Source organism: Lepus europaeus, chromosome 1 (genome assembly GCF_033115175.1).
Source record: "Lepus europaeus isolate LE1 chromosome 1, mLepTim1.pri, whole genome shotgun sequence".
NCBI lineage: Eukaryota > Metazoa > Chordata > Mammalia > Lagomorpha > Leporidae > Lepus > Lepus europaeus.
In genome coordinates this window covers 111016330-111030024 of record NC_084827.1, presented here as the reverse complement: position 1 = coordinate 111030024, position 13695 = coordinate 111016330, and the positions used below count along the sequence as shown (strand labels likewise).

The 13695-nt window shown below is 45.2% G+C and overlaps 1 protein-coding gene across 2 annotated transcripts in view; it reads left to right on the top strand.

The window, feature by feature from the left end:
* The window catches only part of STK39 (serine/threonine kinase 39), a 357460-nt gene that overhangs the window by 72770 nt on the left and 270995 nt on the right, over positions 1 to 13695 (top strand). For both annotated transcript variants that reach the window (XM_062187583.1, XM_062187579.1), the window contains exon 2: positions 10575 to 10687. In XM_062187583.1, coding sequence (XP_062043567.1) covers positions 10575 to 10687 — 113 coding nt within the window. The remainder of the gene's footprint in view (positions 1 to 10574; positions 10688 to 13695) is intronic.

The window sequence follows — 13695 nt, the reverse complement described above, 5'->3', positions numbered from 1 at the left end:
ACCTGCTGCACCACAATGCGGACCCCCCACAGTGCTTTTGAAAAAATCTGTTATTAAGCAAGAATTGGAGGCTGATGCTGTGGCGTAGCGGGTAAAGCCGCTGCCTGCAATGCCAGCATCCGTATGGGCGCCAGTTCAAGTCTCAGCTGTTCTACTTCCGATCCAGGTCTCTTCTGTGGCCTGGGAAAGCAGTGGAAGATGGCCCAAGTGCTTGGGCCCCTGCATCCACGTGGGAGACCCGGAAGAAGCTCCTGGCTTCAGATCAGCCCAGCTCCAGCCATTGCAGCCACTTAGGAAGTAAACCAGCAGATGGAATACCTCTCTTTCTCTCTGTCTCTACCTCTCTCTCTAACTCTGCCTTTCAAATAAATAAATAAATCTTAAAAAATAAAAAAGAAAGAATTGACTATGAGTAATACTCATTAGTAACCACATTGTGGATTGGGTGGAAATTAGGTTCTGCTATTCAATAGCTCCTTATCACAAACACACTGCTTTTCCTTCATCTGCTGTGCAGATTCTCCAGTCTCCTAAGAATAATTTTATCATTATCGAGAATGACTGCATTTCTGTTTCTTCTGAATTATCTTACATGATTCCAATCCATGCACCTTCTGAGGGTTTAGTAAGCCCAAAATGGAGTTTCTTTTTTGTGTCGTGTTTCTAGTTGTTGCTTTAGATGTAGCTGGACACCCAGGATGGGTTCATTTACATTCATTTCCGTTTGACTCCACACAACAGCTTCTCTGTATCTCTCCTAAGATCAGAACTGCAGGCTACTTTTTTTCTGGGTGGGGGGGTATGGTATCATCTGATGGTTCTCAATGAGTTGTCTACAAGGGCTGCTTTTTCTCGGTGAGGTCTGAGACCCCGAAATGTTCTGATAAGTCAGACTTTCCTAGGTACACACTTTTGTTCAGGTCACTGGGGAAACGCCAGGGTGCTTCCCTGAACCTCCTGAGGAAGCTCTGCTAACTCATTCTTTGCATGCTACAGGAGGATGTAACCCAGCTAGAGTACGTGGGGGGCCACTGGCTCATAGCTGTCTCCAGGAAGTGGTCTTAACCAGGCCTGGTAGCCAGCCACTGGCTTATATATGATTTATCCACAAAGGTCGCTGCCAGGTTTCCTTTTTGTTAATTAAGGCATATGTGTGGCACATTCAAGAAACACCTGGCTTAAGGTTCTTTGTGACTTGAGGTTTCACTGTGTGCATGTCCCTTTCTCATAGAATGTTAAAAGATTAGCCATAGGGTATATTGTGGCACAGGGGCTAGAACCACAGCCTGCAACACTGGCATCCCACATGGGTGTTGGTTCATGTCCCGGCTGCTCCACTTCCAATCCAGCTCACTGCTAATGCATCTGGGAAAAGCAGCAGAAGATGGCCCAAGTGTTGGGTCTCTACCACTCACATAGAGACCTAGGGAGCATTTCAGGCTCCTGGCTTTGGCTTAGCTCAGCCCCAGCCATTGCAGCCACTTAGGGAGTAAACCCAGTGGATGGAACCTCTCTCTCTCTCTCTCTCTCTCTCTCTCTCTAATTCTGACTTTTAAATAAATAAATCAAACCTAAACTAAAAGAGATTAGTTTCAACAAGGTTCTCGCTGTATGTGGAGTTGTAAGATGAGGTGGGTGATGTATAGTAAATTGGTTTGGATCAATTCCCATGTCACGTTGGACTGTATGAAAGAAATGTGACTGTTTTTAATCTAGAAAAAGGAAAGTTCACATGTGTAATATAATACATAGTATAAAATATGGCCATTAGGGAATGAAACCAAAAGAAGTAATCCAGGTAAGCAAAATATGGGCCTGGGGTGAGTTTCCATTTGACTCATCATTTTTTTAAAAATAGATTTATTTATTTATTTATTTATTTATTTAGAGTGACACACACGCAGAGTGAGAGAAATCTTCCACCTGCTTTTTCTTCTCCCTGAATGGCTGCAATGGCTGCGGTTGGCAGAGGTGGAAGCCAGGATCCTGGAGCTCCATCTTGGTCTTCCACATGAATGGCAGGGGCTCAAGCACATGGGTCATCTGCCGCTTCTCTCCCAGGCACAGGATCAGGAAGCTGGGTAGGAAGTAGAGAAGCTAGGACCAGAATCGGTCCTCAGACTGACATCATGAGTGGCTGCTGCGCCCCCACCTGTCTCCTCACCGTGCTTTTTAGCTTTCAGAAATTCATTGCTAGAGGTGGGTGTTGTGGCACAGTAGGTTAGGCTGAAGCTTGGGATTCCACATCTAGTTCTGGCTGTTCTGCTTCCAATCCAGCTCCCTAATAATGCGTCCTGGGAGGGAGCAGATGATGATGGTTCCAGTGCTCGAGTCTCTGTCAGGCATGTGGGAGACCCAGATGGAATTCCAGGCTATGGCTTTAGTCTGGCCTAGCTCTGACTTTTGCAGTTATTTGGGGAGTGAACTAGTTGGTGAAAGATTCTCTCTCTGTCTCTCTGTCTCTCTGTCTCTCTTTCTCTCTTTCTCTCTTTCTCTGCCTTTCTTTTTCTTTTCTTTTTTTTTTTTTTTGACAAGTGAGTTATAGACAGTGAGAGAGAGAGAGAGAGAGAGAGCGACAAAGGTCTTCCCTCCACTGGTTCACTCCCCAAATGGCTGCTATGGCCAGTGCTGTGCCGATCTGAAGCCAGGAGCCAGGTGCTTCCTCCCAGTCTCCCATGCGGGTGCAGGAGCCCAAGCACTTGGGCCATCCTCCACTGCCCTCCCTTGCCACAGCAGAGAGCTGGACTGGAAGAGGAGCAGCCAGGACTAGAACCCGGTGCCCATATGGTATGCTGGAGCTGCAGGCCAAGGATTAACCAAGTGAGCCATGGCACCGGCCCCTCTCTGCCTTTCAAGTACATGAAAATAAATAAAAATTTACAAAATAAAAATTAATTGTTATCTTTACTGTTAGGAAGCCTGACATAGGAATTTTGAATTCTCAGCTTTTCTTCAAACCTCACCACAGTCTAGCCTTGTAGGTCAGTGAACTCCCATGATGACAGTTGGCTGAGGCTGAGTGGCAGCTCTTCCCTGTAGTACGGTCACACGTGTGTCTATTCACCTGAGCCCTCCCTGGTCAGCTCCTGCCCCTGATGGGACCTACTGGCTCAAGACTCAAAGAGATCTTCCATCTGCTGGTCCACTCCCCAGATGGCTGCAACACCCATAGCTTTGCCGGGTGTCCCACATGGGTGCAGGGGCCCAAGGACCCGGGCCATCTTCTACTGCTTTCCCAGGCCATAGGAAAGAGCTGGATAGGAAGAAATGCAGCCTGGACTAGAACTGGCGCCCATACGGGATGCCGGCACTGCAGGCCAGGGCTTTAACCCGCCACACCACAGCGCCAGCCCCTCACATCTAACCTTAAAAAACACTCATGTGGACTAATACTCCTATATTTTAAAAGTACAATATGTTTATTGCTATATTGTTTATTTTGAGAGGAAGACTGGAATTAAAGAGAATAGTTATCAACAGCATAAGGGCTGAGTAAATTATTTATGAGACATCAGTATTGTGAAATGGGAGTGCTTCAAAAAGCTCCTGTAAAACGTGGAATTCAAAGATGTTTATTTTGGCACAGAAATTTAATCTCTCTACTTAATTGTATCATAATACGTGTTGTCCCTGAGTGTTTCAAAATACTCTTTACTATTATGTTTTTTATATGTTCTTTCAAATATCTTTCCATATCTTTTGCTCATTTATAAAAGTATATTGGAGCTGGCTCTGTGGCGTAGTGGGTTAAGCCGCTGCCTGCAGTGTCAGCATCCCATATGAGCACTGGTTCAAGTCCCAGGTGCTCCACTTCTGATCCAGCTCTCTACTGTGGCCTGGGAAAGCAGTGGAAGATGGCCCAAGTTCTTGGGCCCCTGCACCTGCGGGGGAGACCTGGAGGAAGCTCCTGGCACATGGCTTTGGGTTGGTGCAGCTTTGGCCATTGCGGCCAATTGGGGAGTGAACTGGCGGAAGGAAGATCTCTGTCTCTGCATCTCCTCTCTCTGTGTGACTCTGACTTTCAAATAAATAAATCTTTTTTAAATAGTTTATATATTTATTTATTTGAAAGACATAGCTACAGATAAAGAAAGGGGGGGGGGTGGTATCTTCCATCTGCTGGTTCACTCCCAATAGCCAGGGCTGGGTCAGGCCAGAGCCAGGAGCTAGGGTCTCCATCCAGGTCTCCCACTTGGATGGCAGCCGCCATTTGCCTCCCAGGTGCATTACTAGGATGCTTGACTGGAAGCAAAGGAGCCAGGACTGGCTCTCAGGCACTCCGATATTGGATGTGAGCATTCCAAGCAGTGGCTTAACCTTTGGCACCACAAGCCCACTCCTCATGAACTTTTTGAAGGACACTTAGATTAAGTAGCGTTAAAATGACAAATTGACCGGATTGTAGTTGACCTGGGGAGACTTCCCTCAGGAGCAGCTGTAGCCAAGATTTAACTGATGCTTCCTGTGCTGGACACAGCTGTAAGCTTCCGTGCATCAGCTGTACCTATGAGCCTAGATACTATGATTGCCATTTTATAAGTGGGGAAACTGAAGAACAGGGAGTTGATTAATGCTTCCAAAGATAAGGATGTGGCACGGCTGGGATCTGAACTCGTGCAATCTGGTTAGACAAAGATGTCTTCAAATCATGTTAAGAGGTTAGATATTCAAGTACAATGCAAATTTGGCATTTTGCTCTAGAATAATATTAATTTATAGCTGTTCCTAAATTCTCTGGGTTATCTCATATTTTAGACTCTTAGACTTAGCATGCTGTATCAGAATCATTTAGTCTTTTGCTTTCTAAATGTAGCTCTTCTTTTTTTTTTTTTTTTATTTGACAGGTAGAGTTATAGACAGTGAGAGAGAGAGAGAGAGACAGAGAGAAAGGTCTCTTCCTTCCGTTGGTTCACTCCCCAAATGGCCGCTATGGCCTGCGCTGTGCTGATCAGAAGCCAGGAGCCAGGTGCTTCCTTCTGGTCTCCCGTGTGGGTGCAGGAGCCCAAGCACTTGGGCCATCCTCCACTGCCCTCCCAGGCCACAGCAGAGAGCTGGACTGGAAGAAGAGCAACTAGGACTAGAACCCAGGGCCCATATGGGATGCCAGTGCTGTAGGCGGAGGATTAACCAAGTGAACCTTGGCGCCAGCCCCATCCTTTATTTCTTTTAAACCAACTGAATCTTCTATATGTTAAGCAAAATAAAACTTAGTACTGACCTAAGAAGGTCTGTTGTCTTCCTCTCTACTGGTGCTATGAAACCATAGATCGGGGGGGGGGGGGGGGGAACAGGACTTTTTTTTTCTTCTTGATGCCAAGGGCCATTTGGATATTTATAACATCATTTGGGCCATACAAAATTATTGACTTAAAAATGAGTCTGCTATAGATTTATTGGGTTTCAAGTCCTGCCTTTGGTTGCCTTGGCAGGGCCAGACCGTATGATAAGGTTCACAGGCTGGACATTCCCCACCCCTTCTATAGATTAGTTTACCTCCCGAAAAAAGAAAATGGAGAAATGAGTCCCAAAGAGAGGACCTGACATTTACTGAGTTGGTGTTTCCTAGGGGCATGGGAGACATTATGCTATGAAGCCCTACAGATAGATTTTATTATGCCCATTAAGGAAGCTGAGGTTTCAATAGAAGTCAGAAAATCACGGAGAATCAGTGCCATGGAGAGCAGAATCCTGAAAACTCTTAAAAAAATGCTTATTTACTTGAGGTGTGGAGAGACAGAAAGGTAAATCTTCCATCTTCTGGTCCATTGCCCCAGATGCCTCCCAGGTGCACTGACAGGAGGCTGGATTGGAAGTAGAGGTGCTGAGATGTGAACTGGCACTGCAACACATTGTGCAGCATCCCAGTTGGAGGCTTAACCCAGTGCGCCACTATGTACCCAGGCCCCCGCCTTGTTTCTGACAACTCTGAATTAGTAGTGCATTATTTACAATAGGAATTAGTGAGCAAATGACTTAGAACAGTGGAAGGCTTTTGTATTAGTCTGCTCAGGCTGCCAGAACAAAATACCATAGATTGAGTGACTTCCAGAAGTGTATTTTTCATGCTTCTTGGGGCTGGGAAGTTGAACCCAAGATGCTGGCCCATTCATTTTCTGGTGAGGGCTGTCTTGGCTTACAGATGAGTACCTTCTCTCTGTGTCAAATTATGATGAAGCGAGAGAGAGACAGACACACGCAGCACAGGCAAGCTAGCTGTCCATTGTGTCTTCCTGTGCGGACATATCCCTATGACCTATGGTGACCTCACCTACCTCCAGAAAGGTCCTATCTCCAAATACAGTCTCCCTGGGAGTTGGGACTCTACAATACGGATTTCCAGGGGACACATTCCATCCACAGCAGTGTTCCAGTCGTCCCTTTTAACTGCTGTACAGGAAATGATCCCATGGAGAGGTTATTCCATTGTAACAGGAACGGTCACCTTTGGACTTTTCATTATCTAGCAAGCTGCCTGTCACATGGTAGGAATTCAATTACTGTTCATCGATAAATCAATGGAAGCGAATGTCATTTTGCGGATTCTTATACCTTGAGTGTTCTTGTGGCTGTGAAGCATATCTCCTCACCCACCCCCCCACTTTTAGTGAACAGTTAGTAATGTATCCAGAAAGTTGAATTTTGGTGGGCTCTAGACACACTGCTTCGTGTAATGAGAGTACTACTGAATTAAACATAAAGGAACAGAGGCTGCATAATAAAGAAGTCACAGGAAGCCTGGGCTGGGGTTAGTTACTGTAAGAGAGCAGAACTTTCTGATTGTGAGAACACACAAAGAACACGTGATGCTCTGTCTCCATTAAGTTATTTGAGAGGCTGGCGTTTTTACCCTGGCTCTCAGCACACACAGGAATGTATCATCAGCTCAGAGAACCTCTTGCCTGTGATGGTCACTGACGTCCTGACCACCCCACACTTAAACGTAGCTATTCCTAGTTTGGAGTTGCTCACTCATTGTGGATGGCGATAGAGTGATGTAAAACCTTAAACTGAAAATAGCTGATGCCCCTCTCTGAGCTTATGCACATAGGCTGTTGTCCTATAGAATGTTTTATTTCACTTGGAATAGGAGTCTAGGACAAAACGAGGAATTCATAAAATGTCAAGAGCCTCTTACTCCCAAAGCTGTGCATACTTCATTGAAAATACTCTACTAAATATTAATGTTTCATGTAGATAGCATATATTATTCAACAGATATAGACAAGGTGCTGTTTAATTTCTGCTGTTTTATTTCTTGTTGTTAACACTTGTCTAATTCTTGGATTTACAAGTCCTCCACTTTTAGCTTCCTCTTTAACTGTCAAAGTACATAAAAACTCTGAAAGCAAGATAGAATATTTCCGAATGTCTTTTAGAATCACACACTCAGGTCACCTCCTCCTCTCCTTTTAAACTGTGGATTTACTCTAATGCTGAGAATCTTTATCTAGGATAGCAGATTTGAAAGCATTATATATATTTGTGTGTGTATATGTATATATATACATATATATATATATTTCAAATATTTATTTGAGAGAGTGAGTGCTCCCATCTGATGGTTCACTTCCCAAATGCCCACAACAGCTGGGAGTGGGCCAAGTCAAGCTCAAGAGCTGGGCACCAAATCTGAGTTTGTTACATGAGTGATAGGAACCAGATCACTTGAGCCATCACTGCTGCCTCACAGGGTCTGCTTTAGGACCAGCTGATAGCAGGAGCTGGAGCTGGGACTCTAACGCAGATACTTGGATGGGAGATGCAGGCTAGCCAATAGGCATCTTAACCTCAAGGTTATATGCCCACCTGAAGTCTGCAGTTTTTGATTGTGACTCAGAGTAAAGAAATGTTTTCCTTCAGTTTGGGTGCAGCTGAAACCATAGTTTTATAAAGCAGTTCTTACCCTTCATTTGTGAGATACCGTCTGATATTTCCTTTCCAAAAATGCTGACCTCCACACAATGCACTGATGGCAGGAGCAGTGGATCCTGACTGGCAATTTGGAAAAGCACCACCCTGGTGCAGAGAGTGGCAGATGAGGATAAGGTTGGCTTGCCCTGGCGTCCTCATCCTGGTTTTCAGTCACTGCATGACAATGAAAACAATCCCTTTCCATCAGGGGCCCTTGTTTCCTCTGGTGTAAAGTGACGGGTTAGGCTGGCTGATCCTGCAGGTGCCCCTTGCCTTCAACTCTGTTCTGAATCTCCTGCAATGAGAGGAGATCTCTGGATCAGACTGGCTTCTCCCCGTGTTGAATGAAGGATTCAGTCCCGTGCCGCGGTGGTGATCCCGGGCCACGGGGCTTCACATGTGTTTCTGTGTAGCAGTGCAAAGTAGCTGGATGGTCTGCAGTCCGTGCAGTTGTAAAGCAGCTACAGTGATCCACTGTAAAGCTCCAACAAAAGACTTTGCCCACCACCTCGTCCCAGTCCTTACGCTGTGTCCTAGTTCTCACTTGTGTTTGTGACAGTCAGGAGTCTTAGCTGTCTATAAGGGGCAGCCCCCTATTCCAAACACAAACCTGCCTTGTCTTTTCTGGGAATTTGCTTTCTTGTTTTGTGTTTTTCATTTTCCCTGATTTGAGAATGTTCTAGAATGAGGGTTAAGAATGGAAGAGTAGGATTTGGGGGAGATTTACAGCAGGTAGGATTAATAAAATGGCTTCCTGTGGGGAGCTAGTTAGAGATGTTTGTTGATTGCTCTGCTGGGCACCTCCCCAGTGCTGACCAGCTACTGAGCACTTTCTCTGTGGCTGCCTTCAGGGATGGACTCTTGTTCAGGGGACTGGAAAATACACATTGCTGGCAGCAGGGCTCTTTGCAGTGTTTGACTCTGGTGTTTGGAGCGTTGTGGGTTAGGGCTGGCGTGTCCTGCGTTGGGAGGACCCTGAGGATCAGCTGCCGGGGCAGGAGCTCAGCCGATGGAGACAGCAGGGAGGTCAGGGCAAGAGAGGCCCTGAGCCAGCCTCTGGCGGAGACGCTGACTCCTAGAACTGGGCTCCAGAGAGAGTTCACCAGAACCTTCCATCTTGCTGGTTCCATCTTGAATTCCATCTTGAATCACATAGGACTGCAAGAAATACATTCCTAGCAAGGCCAAAGCCAGTGAGGAAGGGAAGGGTGTGCTCTGGCTTTGAGGGAAGTAGGAAACAGGCTGAGCCCTTGGAGTCCGGCACACGTGGCCCAGATCTCGGCTCAGGCCCTTACTAGCAGTGCGACTTCTCCCATACAAAAGGAGATGAAGAGAGGATTGTGCAGGCTTGTGAAGGCAGTTCCGTGAGTAAAGTGCCTCCTGTTCCATGTGTGGTCAGAGCCATAGACTTTCTTCCAAGAAAGTGAGTAGTCCTAGATTCAGCTTTCCTGGAATGGGAGCTTTTACGCTGGAGACCTGGGTTTGGAACATGAGGGTGATTTGCTTGGGGAATTACAGCATAGGGTCCAGAGCTGATGATGAAGCCATGGGGAAAATCCAAGGCAGAGCTCCAGTCCCATTAAACATGTCTTTGGGTACTTCCTTGGGGCATGGGAGCCTTGGTTTGCACTAGAAGTGCTGTTCCTTTTCTGTGACACTTGTTAGGAGAGCAGACACTGACCTTGCTTCCTTACTTCCAGAAATATCCCCCACCTGCTTCCCCTTTTTAATGATATTCAATGATTTAGTTGAGAAATATTACCAGGAGAAATACATCAGGGGGAAAGCTAGATGGTCACATCTGGCGGCTTTTTGTACAATCCGTAGCACAGGCGATTTCTCTCTCTGGCTGTCATGCAGTAGTACAGGATTTATATAATTAGAATGACACTTTTGGTATGATTTGCAGAATTGAGATGCCTTAACCTGAGGGTCTTTGTGCCCTTATGGAATATAAATCCGATTAGGAGCTCTTTGTTCCCTGCCACAAATCATTCCACATCTACATTTTGCTCTTATAAAATATGGATAACGGCCTGTCTCCTAGGAGTTTGAGTGCATTAGCTGATGATCGTGAAACCTTAGAAATAGGACGTTCATGTGAGTACTGAGAGCTTTTGTAGTCACACGTTGCTGTTACGTTGCTTGACATCCTTGAACATCATGCTTTCCGCATGAGACTACCAGGGTAGATCCACGTTTTTCTAAGTTAGAGCAAGCCCTGACCCAAACTCAGAGAGTGCTTGGAACACATACATTGTCCCGGTGTTTCACGGAAACCCCAAATCAGGCTCAGGGCAGTGTGATTTGGTTTGGGCGGAAGTGAATAAGGAATCTGAGATATTTTAAAGGCACTGAAGTTAGAAAATACCAGGGCCTGAGGATGACAGAGGCTTCCACACAAGGTTGTGCACAGATGCTCAGACCCCACGTCCCCGTGCCCTCAGGTGTAACATCATGTAGAAAAATCCACATGCTCCTTTTCTTTTCCTCACCTCCGCCAGGTAATTGTTTTAGGACTTAGGAAATTCTTTCGAAAGATGTCAGGTGGTAATGTTTTAAATACCTTGAGTAGACGACTCTGTAAACGCGTGCATATTTATTTAGGACCAAGCGAGCTAGTGTGCCATTTGACAGCTGACAGTGCTTTTGTTTTGTTGCAGGCAGTGGAGCTACTGCTGTGGTTCAGGCTGCCCTATGCAAACCCAGGCAAGAACGTGTAGCAATAAAGCGAATCAACTTGGAAAAATGCCAGACCAGTATGGATGAACTATTAGTAAGTAAAAGGGAAGGGGATCCCCTGCTGGTTGCTTTTCTTAACCCGTGGGTATGTGGAGGCAGGTGGGGGAAGAGCACTGTGTTGTTGGGTTGAAATAATGTGTTTCTTGCAAAGCTGCCTATGTCACTTCTTGCTTCCCTGATTAATGATGTCGCCTGATTTGTGTGTTGTAACCTGGTCATTCCTTTGCTTTGACAAGCAGTGTTTTGCTCCATCTGCATTAACCCTGGTGGGAGACACTCAGTGACATTGCATTTTATTAATAAAGGGTGACCTTAGGCCGCGTGGTGACTGACTGCAGAACTGAATGGCTAGCTTTTTTTTTCATTTAATTTAATTTATTTATTTGAGAGGTAGAGTTACAGACAGTGAGAGGGAAACAGAGAGAAAGGTCTTCTGTCCGTTGGTTCACTCCCCAAATGGCCGCAACGGCTGGAGCTGCGCCAATCCGAAGCCTCTCCCATATGGGTGCAGGAGCCCAAGGACTTGGGCCATCTTCTACTGCTTTCTCAGGCCACAGCAGAGAGCTGGATTGGAAGGGGAGCAGCCAGGACTAGAACCAGTGCCCATATGGGATGCCGGCGCCGCAGACGGAGGATTAACCTGTGCTATGGCGCCGGCTAGCTTTTGACTTACAGTCTAGAATGGGTGACTCTCCCCAGACTGTTGGTTAGTCACTTTGGCTTTCATAAATTATACAATCACATACAACTTTGTCTTAGTTTTTAAAGTGCAGTGTCGCCTGCATTTGGCTCACGAGAGGTATTGGTTTTTCTCACAGGGCAGCTTGTACTTATTCTAAATGAAGTATACTGCATAAATAATTGGAGTTTGTCAGTGTGGAGATGATGACGGTGGCACTGGTTGGTTGAAGAAACATTTGCTTTTGGCTTAACTGACTCATTATTAAATGAACAGCTTGGCAAATGGTTATTAGTTGCCCAGCAAACTGTGAAGGGTTTGAGAGTTTAATCTCATAAATAGAGTTGTCATCCTGCCTGCCAATTTTCTGTTTTTCCTTGTGGCTGTTTGTTTGAGGATAATGGGACACTGCAATGGAGGAGTTAACTGATTGGTTATCCCAGTACTAATCCCAGTACAAATATTAGTCCAATAGCTCTATGCAGGCTACAAAGTATAATGACAGTTGGCTCCAAATAAAGGAGCCTTTTGTTATATTCTACTTCGGGGATGGAATGCCATTAACAACAGCTTTTTGTTTTTATGCAGAATATAGCTTTTATTTTGGGCATAATTATAGTGCACTCTAGTATAAATCAAGTACAAGGGTGAAGCTGTACTTTTGCAGGTCTGTTTGGCCTTCCGTTTCAAGTTAGACTACATAATGCATAGATTTCTTTGAGGTTGAAGCAGCAGATTGTGTGCCCAAACTCGGACTCAAGCAAAGGACTCCATAATTCAATGTTAACTAAACAAAATTGCATCCTTTAAGGCTTTAGTCCTCAAAATTGCAGCACGCTCAGCTGTTATGGAAATTACTAGTGCATACTGCTTGTCTGTTGTTTACGAAAGTTGTGACCAACATGATTGTGCCCTTTCTCATCCAGTCTTCAAGCTCATTTTCCCTGAATGGAAAAGCATTGAAACAACCTGAAGGGACAGTCGGGTACTGATTCTGCCACTAACTTTTTTTTTTTTTTTTTTTAACTTTAATTTACTCACCTAAACAGCAAGTTGAATTGGGGGACCGCTAAGATCTCTCTAGAAGTCTTCAAATTCTGTAACAATTCACAATTATATGTTAACTTTTTTTTAAAAAAAATTTGAAGTATACATTTCAACCTATGCACTGTTTGGAAATACAACGCAGGAATTTGCCTGTATGTACCTGTGTTTGTGGTGTTCTGTGGGAGGTCTCACAGACACTTTTGTGGCATCATCAGAGTATATATGGGATACTGTATAAGGTTTGTGTGCACTTATGCCAAGCAGTTCTGCAGTCAGCTTTCTGGACTGGGCTGGTGCTGTGGTCTCTGGTCCCTCCCGGGTCCTTGGTTCCTGAAGACTCTGTGTTTCCCCTTTGCATGTGGCTACCATGGATGGAGGCTGTGTGAGGATCCAGGTGCCCATCACAGGGAGGTAGCAATTCCAGGCCCTTTTCTTTCTTTCCTGTGGACCAGCAAGCATGGCAGTGGCATTTGGAAGTACCTGTGACTTAGGCAGAGCCTCTAAGGACTGCAGCTCTTGGCCCTGGCACTGTGGCATAGCATGTAAAGCCCCAGGCTGAAACTCTGGAATCCTATATGGGCACAGGTTCAGGTCCCTGCTGTTCTGCTTCCAATCCAGCTTCCTGCTAATGTGCCTGGGAAAGCAGCAGAAGATGGCCCAAGTCCTTGGTTCCCTGCAACCATTTAGGAGATCCAGAAAAAGCTCTTGGCTTTGGCCTGGCCCAGCTCCAGCCGTTGTGGCCATCTGAGGAGTGAACCAGTGAATGGAAGACCTCTCTCTCTCTGTCTTCCTCTCTTCTGTAATTCTGCCTTTTAAATAAGTAAATAAATCTTTAAAAAAAAAAAAAAGTAACACAGTTCTTATGGGTTATGCTCAGCTACCTGAGCCTGAGCTATTAGGACTTATAAATTTGCATATTAGTGGTAGATAATTATTTTTCTTTTTTCCCTTAAAACCTGTGTTGTGATAGAGTATTTTTGCACAATTATTTTAATATAAAAAGATATGTGCACTTATTGGTTTGAACATTCCTTAGCATTGAACCTTTGGTGTTTTTGTGTCTTGTTGTGTGTGTATTTGAAGAAAGGGAAGAATGGCTGTTTCTTTAGGGTGTCCTTTTCACAAGAAAGTGAATTCACTGTATTATCTGCTCAAGGTTGCCAGACTTTTGTGGCCTGGTTATTGGCACATGTGATTGTGTGAAACAGAGCTGCTGTCATCCTTTCAACTTCTAATACTGCTGGTGCTCGCACTTCTATTATTTCTGTGGGTTTGCATTTTGGCAGTGTTTGGACATCCGGTATCCTAATAATCCT